Here is an 18,042-nt window from a genome sequence, read left to right on the forward strand (position 1 = left end):
AACCCTGCCCCCTCTCGGGGGAGGGACCTGGAGGAGCAATTGAATGCAACATCCCGTGGGCCTCTGGCTCCCACACCTGAAATCTGCTCACCCATTTATGGATGAGAGAATGAGGCTCAGCAAGGGGAAGCGACTGCCCGAGGCCACAGGCCCACTTAGAGGACACGAAGAGGCCACCTAAGGCCCCCCATACACTGGCCGCACCCTGGTCTCGCCCGGCCTGCACCACCTTCCCTGGGACCACCACACACAAGCTCTGCCCAGACTTACTCCTCACCCTGGTCCTAGACTCTAAGTCAACAATAGTGGGCGTCCATGGACTCCTCCCTGTCCCATCCCCCGCCCCCGCTTCCGTACACCCCTCCCTCACTCGGGCCCACTCAGTGGCCACAATCAGGAGGCATTCCACGTCTGAGTCAACAAGCTTTATTGTTCAGGCACGGGGTATGGGAAAGGGACGGGAGCCACGGGGCTCAGGCTGGGGAGGTCGAGGCTGCAGGGCTGATGAGGGCCTGGGGGTGGTGGGCAGGTGAGCAGGGTTCTAGCGGGTGGTCTGGTGGATCTGCTCGCGGGAGGAAATGACCTTGCCGTCCTGCACCTCTTCCACAATGGTGCGCACCTGACGGGTGGTCACGGCTGCAGGAGACAGACACTCAGAGGGGGGCAGGGGCCCAGAGAGCCTGGCTCAGCCCACCCCTGAGAGGAGCCCGCTCTTTCCCCCACAGCCACGGTGTCCACGCCTCTGCTGGCTCCTGGCCATCACATCCACACTGTCCCTCCACCCTCACTGCTCCCTCCCTTCCAGCTTGTCCCTCTGCTGGTGCCCCAGCCCCCCAGGTGGGTGGGGTGATTCTGACCCACGTGTCCTTCTGCAAGAGCAGCACCTCGCAGACGGGGTGCCCACAACATGGGTCTAACTCCATTTCTCTGCAGTCTCCAGGGCATGGACTGTGTTCCTGTCTCCCCCATCAGCCTGGGCGGGGCTCTCCAAGGCCAGCACCTGGTCCCCATCGACTCCATCAGGCTAGGGCTGTGGTCGGCAAACCGCGGCTTGCGAGCCACATGCGGCTCTTTGGCCCCTTGAGTGTGGCTCTTCCACAAAATACCACGTGTGGGCACGCACGTACAGTGCGATTGAAACTTTGTGGCCCATGCGCAGAAGTCGGTATTTTGTGGGAGAGCCGCACTCAAGGGGCCAAAGAGCCGCATGCGGCTCACCAGCCGCGGTTTGCTGAGCCGCAGTTTGCGGACCACGGGGCAGGTGGGTTATGTTCCCTGGGACCCAGAGGACAAGGACCAAGCCCCTTTCTCCCTCCAGGCTAGAGTCCAGACTGCTTTCGCTCATCTGCAGGGTCTCAGAGCAAAAGTCATGAGACCTGGTCCCTGCCTCCCCATCAGAGGACGGCCTTCAGAGCTAGGTTTCCCCCATCACACTAGGACTCCAGGATTAAGGACCATCTCCCTGCCCTGCCCCCATTGGGCCAGGCAGTGTCTCCCTGTCTGATTCCCCTGAGCATCAGTCCTGAACCCTAATGGGTCCCTTCTTCCACCCCCACTAAGGATCAGCCATCATGTCCTGGAGCTCCGGGGGACCCTCCCCCAGCAAGGTGCAGATGGGTGCCTGCCCCGTGCTGCCCCGCCCGCCCGCAGCGACCACGGTCCAAGATTCTTACGTTCTTTGGGCTTGTACTGAGTCAGGCTGCAAAGAAAACAGAGAAGGAAGATCAGATGTGGGTCTGAGATCTCCAGCCCCGCCCCCAGCCCCAGGCCCCCAGCCCTGGCCCCGGGCCCCCACTCACTGGGCGTCCTCTCCCTCCAGCAGGCGGCGGTAGGTGGCGATCTCCTGCTCCAGCCGGGTCTTCACGTCCAGCAGGATCTTGTACTCCTGGTTCTGCTGTTCCATCTCACAGCGCAGCTGGGCCAGCTGCTCCTCCACGCTGCCGATCAGCCCCTGGATCTGGGACAGCTGCACGCAGTAGCGGTTCTCCGTCTCCGCCAGGCTGCCCTCCAGGGATGCTTTCTGCAGGGGTGCAGGAGGAACAGGGTCAGAGAGGGTGGTCGGTGCCCCCCGTGGGGCCTGGGGCCCACCCCCGGCCTGGCCGCGCCCCTACCATGCTGAGCTGGGACTGCAGCTCGATCTCCAGGGCCTGCATGGTGCGCCGGAGCTAGTTTGAAGCTAGCCTGATTTAGTCTTTCCTTTTTTCAGCCTGAATGACTAAAATATTTTCTTTATTTTTGACTCGGTCTGCAGACAGAACACAGGACGGTGCCGCGTGAGCCTGGGGTCCCTTCTCCACGTCAGACAACCACCACGCCCTGCATATCCTCAGCCCAGGACCCATTCGGTGCCCAGACGGGCACATGGGCCCCCCCACGCCCCATAACCCCCTGACCTTGTCCGCCTTCCTGGGCCCTCTTCCTAAACCTGACTATGCGGGGAGTGTCTCTCATCAGCTTCCCACTTCCCAAAGTCCCGAAACCTTGGGAATATGTTAAAGTTTATCTTTAATCCCTACAGGTGGAGGGCACAAGAGTAGGAAACTTGAGAACCCTAATGGGTCCCTACCCCCTCCCTTGCTAAGGACCGGTAGCCAGGCCCCTGGTGCCATTCTTGACTCCTTGCAGGAGAGGTGGAGGGTCCCGGGGCCTTTATCCTCTGGCTGTGTTCCTGAGTGGGGGCTCCCCGCCCACCCCCAGATCCTAGCTTTAGCTGAGCTCCCAGCCCGTTGATGCCATGGGTGAGCCTGAACTCCTGGGGTGCACTTGGCTCACTGAGAGGGCGCCCCCCACAATGCCAGGCCCTGGGCTTGCGGTGGGGACTCGGTTCCTGCACCCCATCGCTGGGAGAGGCCTCTGGTACCTTGCTGAAGAACCAGTCCTCGGCGTCCTTGCGGTTCTTCTCGGCCATCTTCTCGTACTGGTCGCGCATCTCGGACAAGATGCGGCTCAGGTCCACGCCCGGGGCGGCGTCCATCTCCACGTTGATCTCGCCGCCCACCTGGCCTCTCAGGGAGTTCATCTCCTGTGGAGGACGGGGACTGTGGTGTGGGCATCCGGCCTCTCACTCCAGCCCTTCCCACACAAGCTCTCCAGACCTCTCCCTCATTCTGCCTGCCCTCTCCCCTCTGACCCTCCTAACGACTTGTTCACCTGCTCTGTATGGGTTCTGCCTCCCCCATCAGACTGTGGGCACCCTGAGGGTAGGTTCTGTGTCTCCCCCCAAAGATAAAATCTCATTCTCAGGCCTGTGCCCCCAGAATATCCCCTCTAATTTCCAAACTTCTGCATGGGGCCCAGATTTAAGGGTTTGGGCTGGGACAAGGGGACCTCTTCACTTCTACCCTGTCCTTGAGAGGGAGGTTAAAGCGGGGGAGGGCAGACGAGGCCTCATGGGCCCCTGGGAGGTTCCTCTGATGCAGGGGAGCAGGAAGGAGGCTGGCCTGCACGCTGGCTCTGGACCCCCGGGATCAGGGCTCCTCGGACAGGGCAGCCCTGTGAGGTGGCCAGCCCTGGAGCACCTGCCACCCCCTCCGCCTCACCTCCTCGTGGTTCTTCCGCAGGTAGGCCAGCTCCTCCTTCAGGTTCTCGATCTGCATCTCCAGGTCGGCCCTGGCCAGGGTCAGCTCGTCCAGCACCCGGCGCAGGCCGTTGATGTCGGCCTCCACGCTCACCCGCAGGGCCTGCTCCGTCTCAAACCTGCCAAGGGAACCAGAGACTTCCATGTGGACACTGGGACTGGCAGGTTCAGGTCCTGGCCAGCACCCTGCTTTTGCCAGGGCTCCACGGGCTTATGAAGAATGATGGTGGCGAGGAGTGAAAGCAAAGTCCACCTGAGGCCCTGGGAACAGGCAGGGCAGGGCCCTACCCCGCCTGGCTTCCTACTTCTCACTCCTGCCTCCTCTTGCTCTTGTCCATCACCTTAGCCCTGCGACCTTCAGAATTTGCTGCATCCTGGACTAAGAGGTAGACTCCCCCACCCCCAGTTCTTGGCCTGTATCACAAGCAACCGAGGGGTCCCAGGGTGTGGAGGGGTGCCCCAGGGCCTCCCCCGCTCAGTGGTGAAGGCTCACTTGGTACGGAAGTCATCAGCAGCCAGGCGGGCATTGTCGATCTGCAGCAGGATGCTGGCGTTGTCCACGGTGGCCGTGAGGATCTGGGGAGGTGGGGAAGAGTCGGATCACTGGGTGCGGGTGGTTCAGCCCAGACCAGGGTTCTGAGAAGGGCCATCCTGCCGGGGGCCAGGATGGGGCCGCCTTCTTCAGGAGGGCTCCCTTCCCGCCCAGCCTCTCTCCTTTCTTGTGTGTAATTGTTGACAAAATCCATGCCAGCGAGAGTCTAATGCGTTGAAACTTGCCTCCTGTCCCCCCAGGACCTACCTCCTCAACACAGACTCCCAGAGCAGGCAGCCCGGGAGCTCTCAGGCTGGGAGCCCGAGAACAGAGGTGGGAGGCGGGTGGTGTGGGGGGGATGCCTCCCGGCAGAAACTGTCCCAGAAACCCAGAAAGCAGAGGGGATGTGGGCAACCCCCACACTTTACAGCTGGGGACATGGTGCCCCTGAGGGTCTCCCCCAAAAGGGAGGCTAAACGAGTCCTCACTAAAGAGTATTTTCCAATCAGAAGTCTTGACTCCTGCTAAACCTTGGCCCAGGGCTCCAGTGGGCAGCTCCCCCCTCCCTGGGTTTGCTGGGCCCAGTTCTTGAGGGAGCAGCAGGAGGGATGGGGAAGCCAGAAAAAATCCCCAAATAAGGCTCGCAAGAGGCCTCCTGAGGCCCCGCCCTCTCTCTCCTGTCTCCGCCTCCCAGCAGGTGCCATGGGATGCTCACTCAGACCCCTGACCCCACCATTGCCCCAAACCCCCTCCGAGGGCTCCAAGGAGAGAGGTGCCCACATACCCAGCAAACTCATGAGCCCGCCCAGCCCTCTAGCTGTGTCCATTCGCCTTATCCTATCACTCATGAGGTGGCAAGAAGAAGCTCTGTGATGAGGACAGGGAGCCTTGAAGTAGCCCCCTGAGACCTGCTTGCCCCTGGCCCAGCCTGCTGCCTCCCCACCCCAAAAAAAACGAATAACATGAGCCACAGAGCAGCCCCAAGGTGGGCTCCCAGAGGCCACGCTGGGGCCAAGCTGTCCTGGGCCCCCTGAGGCCCCTGTGACAGCCCCCAGGCTGGATTCCAGGTTGGGCAGGAGATGTGGGAGAAGCCGTGGTCCCCACAGACCCCTCCCCAACGCCCACCTTGTTCTTCAGGTCCTCGATGGTGTGGTAGTAGTGGCTGTAGTCGCGGGCGGGCCCCGGGGCCTGCTTCTGGTACCAGTCCCGGATCTTCACCTCCAGCTCCGTGTTGGCCTCCTCCAGGGCGCGCACCTTGTCCAGGTAGGAGGCCAGGCGGTCGTTGAGGTTCTGCATGGTGGCCTTCTCGCCTCCGGCCAGCAGCCCATCGACACCCCCAAAGCTGCTGCCATAGCCACTGCCTGAGCCGAAGCTGTAGCAGCTGGAATAGCTGCCACTCCCCATGGCACTGCCCAGGGCGCTGCCCAGACCACTGGTGGACCCCAGCCTGCAGGAGCCGGCACCCAGGCCGCTAGACAGCCGGCAGGAGGTGCGGGACGAACCGCCCCCCAGGCCGGAGGAGCCCTTGATGGAGCTGGAGGAGGTGAACTGGCGGATGGTGGTGGTCATGGTGGTGACAGCGGGTGGCAGGCAGGCACAGGCACAGAGCAAGAGGACTGGAGAGGAGAGAAGCCTGAGGTGCCTTTGTGGCTGGGGCTCGCCTGCCTCCTTTATAACAGGCTGAGTGGTGGGCGGGGGCAGCGATGACAATAGGCTTGCTCCTCTTTCCATTCCCCTGGGCTTTCATCACCCCTGGCTGGTGGCCAGCTCCCAGGTGCCTGTGGGCCCCTTCCCCTCCCACCACCGGGGCTTTGCCTCATTTCTCCGAACCCCTATGCTGGGTGTTTGCATATGCGTGTGCGTGTCTCTGTCCTTAAGCCCGTCACCTGTGATTCAGGCAGGCCCTCGAGCTACGATTTCCCATGACCTAATACGGGGAAGAGGAGAGGCAGGACGTCACCATCCCAGGCCCTCCCAGGCGGCTGCCACCCCAGCCCAGCCCACCTGGCCCCTGGGCCTGGTAGGGAAAAGGTTGGGGAACCCGGCAGCTCCCCCGCCCCCAGCCTGAGGTTACTGTCCTTCAACGCACCAGCCCAGGACTGGGGGCTGAGGAGGCAGCGAGGATGGAGCCCCCATTCCACTTGGCACCGGGACCTAAACCACCAGGCTCAGCACACAACACAGTCACGCTGTCAGGTCTCAGATGACCACCCTGTTTTATAGCTAAGGAGACGGGGGCTTGAGGGGGATCATGTCCCACTGCCTCCCACACCTGCAGAACTGGGCTGGCAGCGTTTCACCCCTCATCCTAGAGCTCCAGACCCCTCCCCAAGGGACCCGGCCACTCTGCCCAGCCCTGACCCCAGGGGAGCGTTCCTAGGGGCTACAAGTCCATCTGGCCAGTGTTCTGACCTGTCCCAACCCCGGGATTCCTTAACAGGGGGGCAAAGAGAAGCTTAGCTACAGATGGGGACATGATCACTGCGGGGAGAGCCTTGTGGTAAAAGGGAACTAGGAGAACTGACGCTCAGGCCCCCTTCCACCTCCCTAGCCCTCCAAGAGGCCTCAGGGTAAGGTGAGGGCATACACCTTCGCATTCCTGAGACCCTCCCAGCCAGTCCCCCCACACAGGTCCTTCCCCTGACATGGCCCTTCGGGATGGACCCTGAGCCAACCTACAGTGCTCCCCTGCCCTGCCCACCACCCCAGGCCCGGCCTGGGTCCCAGCGCCCCAGCAGACAGGTTGGGCGGAATGCGGTCGTGTCTCAGGCTGCCGATGGCTTCCACTTCCCAGGCAGGCCCGGACAGCCCCCGCCAGCAGCCAACAGAGATTCCCCAATAGCCCGGCAGCTGCCAAGCCACCAAAGCAAACAAGACAGCCCCCCACGCTCACTTAACACAGCGGTCACCCCGCCCCACACACACCCCGGAGCTGGGCAGAGCTGGTCTGGTTTCCCGGGCTGTGCCGCTGCCACCTCCTCTCACCCATCTATGTCCCGGACCACCCTTCAGGAAGCCCTGCCCGGCCTCTCTCCCCCAGACGGAGGCGAAGGTGGGAGCGTCTATAATAGACACAGCTCCCTGGGATCCCTAGGGGCCCTCCCAGGGGCCAGCACAGGCAATGGCGACCCCAGGGGCTGCTTCTCAGACACGGTCCCAGCTTGTGGACTGTCCCATCCCGGAGCCGAAGGTCCTCCTGCCTCCTTCCCTCTCGTCCTCCCACAAGCCCCAGGCCTGGTTGAGGTGGGCAGAACTGGTTGGCAGGTGACAAGCACCACCCCCAAAATTTTTAAAATATATTTTTATTGATTTCAGAGAGGATGGGAGAGAGAGAGAGATAGAAGCATCAATGATGAGAGAGAATCACTGATGGGCTGCCTCCTGCACACCTCACACTGGGGACTGAGCCCGCAACCTGGGCATGTGCCCTGACCGGGAATCGGATCGTGACCGCCTGGTTCACAGGTCGATGCTCAACCACTGAGCCCCGCCAGCCGGGCATCCACCACCCCAAAATTTAACAGAATCTCCTCCTCCCCCAGTCCCTCAGCCCACACCGCCCCACACCAATGACCACACCGGACCCCAGGAGGCATTGAACTTCAGGCCAAGCTTTAATAGTGGTCACTGGGGCCAATTCAGGAGGCCCCCCGTGAGGGCTTTGGGAAGCAGGTACAGAAAGGCAACAGCTCTCGGGCAGGGGCCCCGACGGGCGCGCGGGGCTCAGCAGTAGCGTGCCGGGGGCTGGAGGCGAGGGCTGCCCCATGACCCTCGAGGCAAGTGGGAAGGGCTCAGTGGGTAGAGCGGTGGACCTGCTCCCGGGAGGTGACCACCTTGCCATCCTGGACCTCCTCCACGATGGTGCGCACCTGGCGGCTGGTCACCGTGGCTGCAGAGGGAAGGGGGGTGGGGCAGGGAACCTCAGGCCGGAGCCCCTCCCCCATCTCCCACACAGAAGGGTCCTCCCACTCTCCCGCCTCCTCTGGGCAGGATGGGGCAGACTCTTACCATCCCGAGTGGGCTGCGAGGCCAGGAACGAGGAGTACTGGTTGGCCAGGCTGCAGGGAGGGAAAGGGGACCTGTCAACCCAGGGGTGACGCTGGGAGCCCTGTCCCCCGGGAGGAGAAGCAGCTGGGGAGCCCCAGGGTGAGGGGAGAGAGGTCCCAGAAAACCAAAGAGGAATCCCAGCTGGGAGTGCACGGAAAAGAATGGCAACCGCAAGGGTCAGAGGGCACAGGCCCAGTGGGCAGGAGTACCGAAAGGGGCCACCCCAACAGAGGCCCAGAGGCCCTTTGCAGCTAGCCAGGGATGTACAAGAAGCTGAGCACGTTTTCCTGTATCTAGAAGGACCCCACAAATAGACTCGATTAAAGCAAGAGAGACTGTGGTTAGAGTATAAGGGGACTTCACCATCTTCAGGATCCAAAAAAGCTGACTAAGCATGGAGACTCCAGGACGGTCTCAGCCCCTTTATAGCAGGGCCCGGACCCACCTTCCCACTCCAAACCAGATGCTGCCCTGGTCCTCATCCCATCCTGGGTAATGGCGTCGCCAACCACAAGTCATGGGAACCAGAAACCCAGGCTCATCGTTACCCAGGCCTTCGCGTGCTCACTCAGCACTGATTGAGTCCCGCTGTGAGCCACGCTCGCCCCCATGCCCAGGCCTTTCCCTGCCCCTGCCCCTGCCCCTTCCTCAGCCTCCCGGCAGGTCCCCATGCCCCCGGCCTCCTTGATGCAGCTCTCCGTCTGCAGCCAGAGGGAAGGCTCTGAGGCCTCTCGATCATACCCATCCTGTGCAAAGCCCCTCCTGGCACCCACATGTCTACACCACTGAGTCCGCCGGCTCTAAGGTGGCCTTCAGTGCTCCTCTCAGCCAGACCCCAGCCAGCGGTCTCCGTGTTGCCCCCTGCAAGCCTCCACACCTCCTCCTGGCTTTGCTGAGGCTGCCCCTGCAGCTCAATCGCCCCTCCCTGGGCGAAGCATGTGCCCAGGTGCCCCCACTCACTGGGCGTCCTCGCCCTCCAGCAGGCGGCGGTAGGTGGCGATCTCCTGTTCCAGCCGCGTCTTCACGTCCAGCAGCACCTGGTACTCGTGGTTCTGACGCTCCATGTCACAGCGGAGCTCACTCAGCTGCTGCTCGATGCTGCCGATGAGCCCCTGCAGCTGGGCCAGCTGCGCCCCGTAGCGCGCCTCGGTCTCCGCAAGGCTGCCCTCCAGCGATGCTTTCTGTGGGCCAAAGCGCAGGCCGATGGATAAGACCGAGGCGGGACCCTTCCCCACCCAGAGGAGCCCACCGTGGGGGGTTGTGGGTGCAGCCAGTAACTAGGCGGGGTGGTAACTGGGGCAGCGAGGGGCCATGTCACTGGGTGAAGTGACATTTGTGAGGGAGTCTGTTCTCCGAGTGGAGGTAGGCCTGGGATGACAGGGAGGAGGCAGGGAGGGGAGGGGAGGGACGGAGGCCCTACCATGCTGAGCTGGGACTGCAGCTCAATCTCCAGGTTCTGCACGGAGCGGCGGAGCTCAGAGATCTCCGTCCTGTGGCTCTGCAGGGCCTCGGTGTTCGTGGCCACCTCGCGGCTCAGCTCCTCCGTCTGGAAGCAGGTGGGCCGTGGGGGTTTGAGGAGGCGTGTGGACATAGGCTGGGGGCAGGGGCCACCCCTGAGCCCTGACCTCCCGGACTTGCTCCGCCAGCACCTCGCTGGCCTCTGTGGGGCCCCAAACCTCGGTGCCCACATGGGTGCACACAGACACCCTAGGTGCCCACATGGGCCCTCAGCGGGATTCGCCCTGCTTTGCAGGCATCTGCACTAGTTGCTGCCCAGGGAGCCGTGACATTGCTCAGACAGGCCCAGGTTTTATCTTTCTGTGCCTGTTCCTGTCGCTTCTCCGTGTGTTTTCTGAGGGTCTGAGTTATGCGTCCAAACACACACATGCCTACAAAGGCCTGTGCGGGAGGAGCCCTCGCTGCGGGGGAGACCTGGTTCCCCAGGCCGCACCCGAGGGTGGTGTGAGCCTGGGTCCTCTCCAGGCCTCACGATCAGCGTCTAAACTTGAGGGTTGGTCCAACTGGTTTCCAAAGGCCCTTCCAGATGGCACAGTCTGTGCGGCTACACGTTCTCCGACCCACACTCCGCACATGCACGCACAGGTGCGCGCGCACCTGCTCACGCGGGCCACCCACCTTGGTGAAGAACCAGTCCTCGGCTTCCTTGCGGTTCTTCTCGGCGATCTTCTCGTACTGGTCGCGCATCTCGTTCAGGATGCGGCTCAGGTCCACGCCGGGGGCGGCGTCCATCTCCACGCTGACGTCCCCGCCCACCTGGCCTCGCAGGGCGTTCATTTCCTGGGCAGAGAGGAGAGCAGGCGCTCACCCAGGGCCACCTGGGGAGAGAGCCTGCGGCCCGCCTTCTCCACCTGGGGGACACAGGTGTCAATGACAGACGGACAGACGCAGACACGCCGACAGCTCCTCACCCTGAAGGTGGAGGCAGAGGTCATGGCTCCACCGTGCAGGGCTGTCGATATCAAACATCTTCCCCAACACACACTCAGGACCCATCCCCCGTGTGTGCTGTGTGTCCATCCCCAGCTCTCTGTCATGAGAGGGCACGAGCCAGGACAAGCTCGCCACCCTTGTCACCCACGGCCGGCCGGCCACGCGGCACAGCAGGGGGAAAGCAGCCCCGGGACCAGACCTCGTTAGGAAATGCAACTCCTATCACCAGCCTCAAAGCCCACTGGAGACACTTGCTGGGCTTCTGACACTCGGGGATCGGGCGCCCCCAGCTCAGGGCAGCCCAGAGGTCAGCTGAGAAGGAAACCACAGGCTCATTAGTCCCCCTGCAGGGCCTTGGGTTGAGTCTTGGGGTCACTGGGATCCAGAGTTCTCTGAAAAAGGAGGTGGGAGAGGTGGCAGAGTGGTGGAGTTGGCCCTGGATGTGGACCTGGGTGGGACAGACTGGAGGGAAGATGCCTGCGCAGCCTTGGATGAATCCCTCAGCCTCTCTGAGCCTCCGTTTCTCCACTGGTAACGGGGAGAACGCGCACCCTTCTCGCGGCGCTGCTTGGTGTCAGCTGAGACCATTGCTGTGAATCACTGTGTGCTGGGAAGATGACTATCACCACTGTAATTAATTGTAGTAATCAGCGTGCCTGTTCTTCGACTGCGATCTCATTAGATCGTTAACTGCCACCACACAGTGAGCCGTGCCTTCGGGGACATGGAAAGTACCTTGGTGGGCAGAAGGCCCTCCAGGCCTCCCCCGGGGCCCTCCGAGGGTCAGCCAGGTCAGGGCCAGGCACCCACCCTGGATGGGCGCTGGGTGCAGAGCAGGGCCCCGGCCCAGGCAGATCGGGAGGCCCCAGCCTTGCTTGTCCCCAGGCGAGTTTCTCCTGCAGTCACTCCCCCTCCGCCTCACCTCCTCGTGGTTCTTCCGCAGGTAGGCCAGCTCCTCCTTCAGGTTCTCGATCTGCATCTCCAGGTCGGCCCTGGCCAGGGTCAGCTCGTCCAGCACCCGGCGCAGGCCGTTGGTGTCGCCCTCCACGCTCATGCGCAGATTCAGCTCCATCTCATACCTGGGAGGGGTGGAGGCATGAGCCATGGAGGCCCACCAGCCCCCCACCCCTCCCCCACCTCGTGCACACAGAGGGCCCGGTGAGGTGCAGAGCTGGACCCGCCGCCAACAGCCCCGGAGGCCCAGACTCACTTGGTGCGGAAGTCATCGGCTGCCAGGCGGGCGTTGTCGATCTGCAGCACCAGGCTGGCATTGTCGATGGTGGCGGCCAGGATCTGGGGGGGAGCGATGATGGGCGCCGTGAGCAAGCACCCTCAGCAGCCCCGGGAAGACTCTGCACCCTGTGGTGTGGTCTCCTCCTCTGAGGACCCGGCTGGGGGACTCACTGAGTGGTAGGGGCACTGTGCCCAGGCATAGGTAACCATGATGCCAGGGGACCCACACATACCCCTCAACAACCATGGGGTCACTGCCCAAGCCACGTGGACCTGGCTCCCTCTTTCCCAATGAACTTCACCTCTAGACTCAGTTTGCCACCTCCTCCAGGAAGCCCTCATCAGTTCTTCACCGAGGTCCCTCCTTCTGGACATACCTCCTCCCTGCCCCTCTCTCTTTCACAGCACTTCCCGAGTGTGATTTTTCCATGACTTTTAAAATTCTCTCCTCCTCCCATGAGCTCTGAGATTCAGGGGACAAGGCCACGTCTGTCTCCTTCCCTTTAGAATCCCCAGCTCTGGGCATAGCACCTGGGCCAGAGTTGGCCCCGAGGAAACACTTGTTTAATTAGGTGATTAATTAATTAATGAGGTTACCACTGGCCCCACCGCAAACCTGGGGCAAAGTTTTCTTTTCCCACTGGGTCATCAGGAGGTTTAAATGCGAACAGGGGAGACTGAGGAAGGAGCAGAAGGTACGTTATTATTACTGCTGCTATCGTTGTTGTTGTGAGAAATGCCTAAGAGAAACTCCAGTCAAGACCCATGGAGTTGGTGGGGCGAGCGAGGCCCAGACGGAGATTAGCGGGGTGGAATTTGGAATTTTTGGAGGCTGAGGGCTGAAGTGTAGGAGGTGTAAGAGAGGGAAGCTTCGGCAGTAGGTCAGGCCCCAGGTTTCCAGACGGAGCCGGGGGCCAGTTAGCCACCCCAGGCCTCCGTGGGTCCGTCCCAATCACCTCCCCACTCAGAATGCTGATTGGGTCCAACGAGGGGCCGGGGCCATTGCCAAAACCCCTGAGGGGCACAGTGACTCAGAGGGAGGAAGCCTGGTACGGGGTTCACTGGGGTTGGTGGTGAGGAGCTGGCCGACCCCGAATGGACTGGGGAACACACTGACTCACCAGGGCTCCCCCGGGCGCCCCGCTGCCCAGACCAAGCCCAGTATCTGATCTGGCTCTCCCAGGAGCGCTGCTGCCAGGGAAGAGCTGCAGGAATTCCCCGCCTGGCGCAGGTCCCAGGCAGCAGCCCGCAAAGCCCCCTGAAAGGCAGCACCATGCCTGGTTCTCCACCAGGAAACGGAGCAAGTCTGACCACGGGCGCCAGCCAGGCCGCACCCCTGCTGCCCTTGAGCCTGGCTCTCTGGCTCTCATTGACCTCCCCGCTGCCTCTGGGGCTGCAACACTAGGACCCTGCAGGGGCGGGTTCGTGCAGAAAACCCAAGTGCCACGTCCATAGAATGCCAAGGCCATGTTCTTAGAGGTAAAGGGGGGGGGGAGGGGGGACTCCATCAGACTAAGAGAAATCCCTTCCCTGAAGTTTCCAGTCTGAGAGGAAAGACACAGCTCCTTCCTTCCAGACCCGCCCCCCAATCTGCCAAGAGAGACGCGGGCTCTGCCCTCAGGAACCCCCAGAGTGACCCGCATGGAGGGAGTGAAGAGGACCCACAACAAAGGCATCCGCGAGTACCTGCCAACCTCAGTGAGATCCGCAGAATGAGCAGGGCATAGACTGAACCTCAACGTGTTGAAGGAACCCCAAGATTTGGGGGGAAGAGGCAAGTGCCATCGATCCAGGAGGACTGCCTGGAGGAGGTGAGGCAGGCAGAGCCAGAGGGGACTGGCTCTGACGCCTCCCTGCTCACATTCCATCCCCCAGCAGCCTGCAGCAACCTCTCCCCCCGCCTCTGTGCCTTTGCCTACGCCATCCTCTATACCTGGGATGCCGTCTGCTGTCTTCAAGGTTCTGAGGCCCACCCCCTGCTGCTCCTCCATCACCACCCCAAAACGCCGCCCCCCCCTCAGAAAGAGAGAACTCCAAACAACCTCCCTGCATGGGGTGTCCTCCAGGCCTGAGTCCAGGGAGTGAATGAATGATGGAGACCTAAGATAGGAATGTTCGCCCAGTTGGGATGGGATGAGTCAGAAGCAGGTACTAAGGACAGAGGGCAGAGGGCAGGGAGCTGCCTGGTCCACGCACCTTGCTCTTCAGCTCCTCGATGGCCTTGAAGTAGTGGCTGTAGTCCCGGGCAGGCTCGGGGCCCTGCTTCTTGTACCAGTCCCGGATCTTCACCTCCAGGTCGGCGTTGGCCTCCTCCAGAGCGCGCACCTTCTCCAGGTAGGAGGCCAGGCGGTCGTTGAGGTTCTGCATGGTCTCCTTCTCGCCGCCCCCCAGCAGGGCGTCCGACACATTGTAGCTGGGGCCGTAGCCCCCACCCAGGTTGCAGGAGTAGCCCCCGCTGTAGCCACCCCCCATGCCCGCCATGAAGCGGGACGAATTGACCGACATGTTGCCACAGCTCCCGGCTCCCAGGAGGCTGGGGGCTCGGCAGGCGCCCCCGACGCGGACCGTGGACACCCGAGAGAAACCCCCGGTGGGCATGCCCAGGCCCTTGATGGAGCCGGAGGTGGAGAACTGGCGGAAGCTGGTGGTGGTGGCAGCCATGGTGTCCCCTGGCCAGGAGCAGAGCCTGGTCTGGACAGAGACCCTGGGCAGCCCTTTATAGCCGGGCTGTGGGGGGCTGGGCCCCTGGCCCTTGAAGTCAAAGCCAGAACCCCAGCACGGTAATTTGCTTCTGTATCAGCCGCCCAGGGCCTGGGGCTCAGGCTGGACATGCTGAGTGCACCCTCCCAGGCCCCTCTCCTGCCCGAGCCTGGCCTGGGCCCCGGCCTCTTAGGAACCCATTGTTCACAAACAAAGGTGGCGTTGGAGCCGCAGCCCCAGGCTAGGGTGATCCTGCATCCGCAGCAGCAATTAGGCCTCTGAGCTCATTCTGGGGGGAGCTGGAGAACCCAGCTCAGGGAGCCAGAAAAGGCCGAACAAGGCTCCACAGGCCTGAACCCCGCGGCTGCCCTGGCCCCCCACCCAGCATTCCTGGTTCCTAGGAGATGGTGAGAGACTTGGGGGGAGGCACCCTTGCCCAGGTCCAAGGGCCCTAAGGAGCCCCTCAGGCTGAGCAGGCGAATCTGCCTCTAACCTGGGGAGCCCCCAGATCTCTTGGGGTCCTCCTAAGTCTGTGGCCCTGGCCTGGGGAGCCCCATACCTAAGGGGAACAGACACACTGCGGGCCTCTGGGATCTTTGGATCCAAGTGTTATAGGAGGTCAGGCCATGGGCCTCAGCTTCCTCCTCGGTAAAATGAGGATAATGCCTGTGTCCCCGTCTCTGGAGGACTCTGCAGAGGAGGGTTAGGGTGACCACTGCTCATCCCCTCCCCGCCCCAGTACCTGAGAAAAGCCATTCCCAGGGGTGCCCCCTGCTAGGAGGCATGAGGGGGAGAAGCAGGGTCCCTCTGTGGGCTCTGCCCCTGCGCCCTGCCCTGCGAGGGAGCAGCAGGATCCCACATCCTGGCGGCTGGCACCCGCCACCGCCTGCCGACAAGGCGATTACCAGCCTAATCTCGGCGGCGCTAATGATTTAGGCCCTGCCAGGGCGCTGGCGTCACGGGGCCTGTCTGCATGGGAAGCTTCCAGGGAAGGCCAGGGCTCGCAGGCTGGGCAGGGGAGGGCGAGCCTGGTCCCCCGGGAAGCTTGCGGGTGGCCTGGGCGCTCCGCCACACACAGGGACAGGCAGGGAGGCCGGGTTTCCGTGCGGCTGGAGCTCCTCTGATGAGACTCGGCTGCTGGAAAGACTTTCTGCATAGAGAGTGGGTGGCCTCTTACCCACGGTGTTTCCTGGCTTGAAGAGCGGGGACAGCATGTGCCCTCTGGGAGAGAAGGGACGAACCCCAATCTTGTCCTGCTTCCGCCCTGCCTAAGACATCTGGGGCTCTGAGGGTGGCTGGGGGGTGGTGGGAAGGGGCTCAAAGCCACTGTCAGGCCACTAGGGTCGCTCCATGAGGTGAGACACCAAGGAGGACTTCCCAGCCCGGCCGGCGTGACTCAGTGGTTGAGCATCAGCCTATGAACCAGGAGGTCACAGTTCGATTCCCCGTAGTCAGGACACATGTCCAGGTTGTGGGCTCCATGCCCAGTAGGGGGTGTGCAGGAGGCAGCCGATCAATAATTCTCTCTCATCATTGATGTTTCTCTCTCTCTCTTCCTCTTCCTTCCGCTCTGAAATCAATAAAAATATTTTTTTTTTTAAAAAAGGACACGGCTAAACGCACCAAGAAGGTCAGAATCGTCGGTAAATACGGGACCCGTTTTGGCACCTCCCTCGGGAAAATGGCGAAGAAAACTGAAATCAGCCAGCACGCCAAGTACACCTGCTCCTTCTGTGGCAAAACCAGGATGAAGAGGCGAGCCCTGGGGACCTGGCACTGTGGCTCCTGCATGAAAACCGTCGCTGGCGGTGCCCGGACCCACGGCACCACTTCTGCCATCACAGTCAAGTCAGCCACCAGAAGACGGAAGGAAGTGAAAGGCCAGTAGAAGCTCCACAGTTTGGAACATTGCGAGCCTATAATAAATGGGTTAATTTATATAACAAAACACAAACAACAAAAAAGGAAGGCCTCCCTGGCCCTCCAACACTGTCTGGGGGGAGAGAGGGAGCCAACAGAACCCGAGGTCACCCAGGCGCGCCAGCCGCAGGCCTTGCCCCACAGGTCACCCTCACACAGGAGGACATGCAGTGAAGAAAGACCCCCCCCAGAAACCCCTCCCCTCCAGGGCTGACTGCTCCCTCCCCTCCCCCCAGGCAGACCTCTCCCTCACAGCGGGATGCCCACCTTCCAGCACTGAACCCGGAGCTGAGCAGGGACCTGGGGAGGGGCCAGGCCGTGAGGCACCAACTGTCCTCAGTGCCTCTCCCTGGAGCCCACCTCCGAAGTCCCAAGACCTTAGCCTTGAGGCTCAGTTTAAAGGGGCAGAGAGCCTGGCCGGTGTGGCTCAATGGTCGAGTGTCGATCCAGGCACCAAGAGGTCGCCGGTTCAATTCCCGGTCAGGCCACATGCCCAGGTTGCCGGCTTGAGCCCCAGTGTAGGAGACAGCCGATCAATGCGTCTCTCTCATAGTTATTTCTCTCTCTCCCTCTCCCTTTCTCTCTAAAATCATTTTTTTTAAATAAAGGGGCAAAGAATCTGTCAATCTTTCCCCTCCCTCCAAAATCACCAAGCCCTCAGCCCCATCACCACATTCGCCCCCTCCAGCTCCCTCCCCTTGATGTCAGGCTGCGTGCCCAGGACTGGGCCTCAGTTTCCCTGCCACCAGTGACTCTGGGGCCCTTTGCCCGGCTCTGCGGAGCCCCCTCTGGCAGAAAGGCCCCGAGTGCTGAAGGACAGGCCCCTCAGCCCCTCTCCCCAGGTGAAAGGGCAGGGTCAGCCCCCAGGAAAAAACCCAGGGTCCGCCCTCACCAGCTCTGCCCATCAGCGCCCTCCCTGGAGAAACTCAGGCTCAGGGTGCCTGACCCGGGCATTCGCGGCAGAGCCAGGCCTGGACACAGGGCCCCAGCAGCTCCCACGCTCCCTGCCGGGGAGGAAGGCCTGGCAGGAGCCAGAGAGGGCCTCCCAGCCTCCATGCCTCCTGCCCGGGCCTGTCCTCCATCCCCAGCAGGGAGAGGCCCCTGGCAGCCGGGCACAACCTCATTTTATTCAGTTATTTTCAGCCATGAGATAATCCTCCAGAAGGAAGAGGTTAGTACATCACTTGCTCATCTTGATCTGAAACCAAGAGAAACAACATAAAAGGAACTTGGGGTACTAGTCATACAGGACTGCAGTTGGAAACACTTCAACCAGCACAGGCCCCAGGGAATGGCTCCCAGCATCCCCAAGGACCTCATGCCAGCCCAAGGCTGGACTAACTCGAGGTCAACAGTCTCTTCTCCGGGGGTTGCTCACAGGGGGCCCTGGGACAGGACCAGATGCTGCGGGAGGATCCCTGGGACCCCCAGGCCCCTTTGATGGCGATGGGGGCACAAGGTCTAGGTGACCTGAGGGCCCCAGGACACAGCTGATGTTCCATAAGGGCCTATTGATGTTGATGGAGCCCAATCCATAGCTGCCCAGCTGACCCTGGCTCCTACAGGACCCCACGCATAAACT

General features: G+C 62.0%; 3 protein-coding genes across 3 annotated transcripts; 1 reads left to right on the top strand and 2 right to left on the bottom strand.

Annotated features, from left to right (window-relative positions):
• Positions 1-410: 410 nt before the first annotated feature.
• On the bottom strand, positions 411-5,761 carry KRT17 (keratin 17, type I). Its single transcript, XM_006774373.2, is given in 8 exon segments — positions 411-636; positions 1,674-1,699; positions 1,800-2,020; positions 2,112-2,215; positions 2,821-3,022; positions 3,540-3,696; positions 4,071-4,153; positions 5,235-5,761. Coding segments are annotated over 8 exon segments (1,332 nt in total). The 5' UTR covers positions 5,679-5,761; the 3' UTR covers positions 411-541.
• A 1,943-nt stretch (positions 5,762-7,704) lies between these two features.
• LOC102766398 (keratin, type I cytoskeletal 42) lies at positions 7,705-14,516 on the bottom strand. The gene is made up of 8 exons (XM_006774451.2): positions 14,037-14,516; positions 11,818-11,900; positions 11,530-11,686; positions 10,293-10,454; positions 9,577-9,702; positions 9,117-9,337; positions 8,118-8,167; positions 7,705-7,998 (listed from the first exon to the last, which is right to left on the bottom strand). Exons 1-8 carry the CDS (start codon positions 14,499-14,501, stop codon positions 7,901-7,903), a joined length of 1,362 nt encoding a protein of 453 aa, XP_006774514.1. The 5' UTR covers positions 14,502-14,516; the 3' UTR covers positions 7,705-7,900.
• Positions 14,500-16,488, top strand: LOC102766687 (60S ribosomal protein L37a-like). Its single transcript, XM_006774452.2, has 2 exons — positions 14,500-14,529; positions 16,147-16,488. Exons 1-2 carry the CDS (start codon positions 14,500-14,502, stop codon positions 16,426-16,428), a joined length of 312 nt encoding a protein of 103 aa, XP_006774515.1. The 3' UTR covers positions 16,429-16,488.
• Positions 16,489-18,042: the final 1,554 nt, after the last annotated feature.

The sequence above is a fragment of the Myotis davidii genome, unplaced genomic scaffold (genome assembly GCF_000327345.1).
Source record: "Myotis davidii unplaced genomic scaffold, ASM32734v1 scaffold327, whole genome shotgun sequence".
Lineage (NCBI taxonomy): Eukaryota > Metazoa > Chordata > Mammalia > Chiroptera > Vespertilionidae > Myotis > Myotis davidii.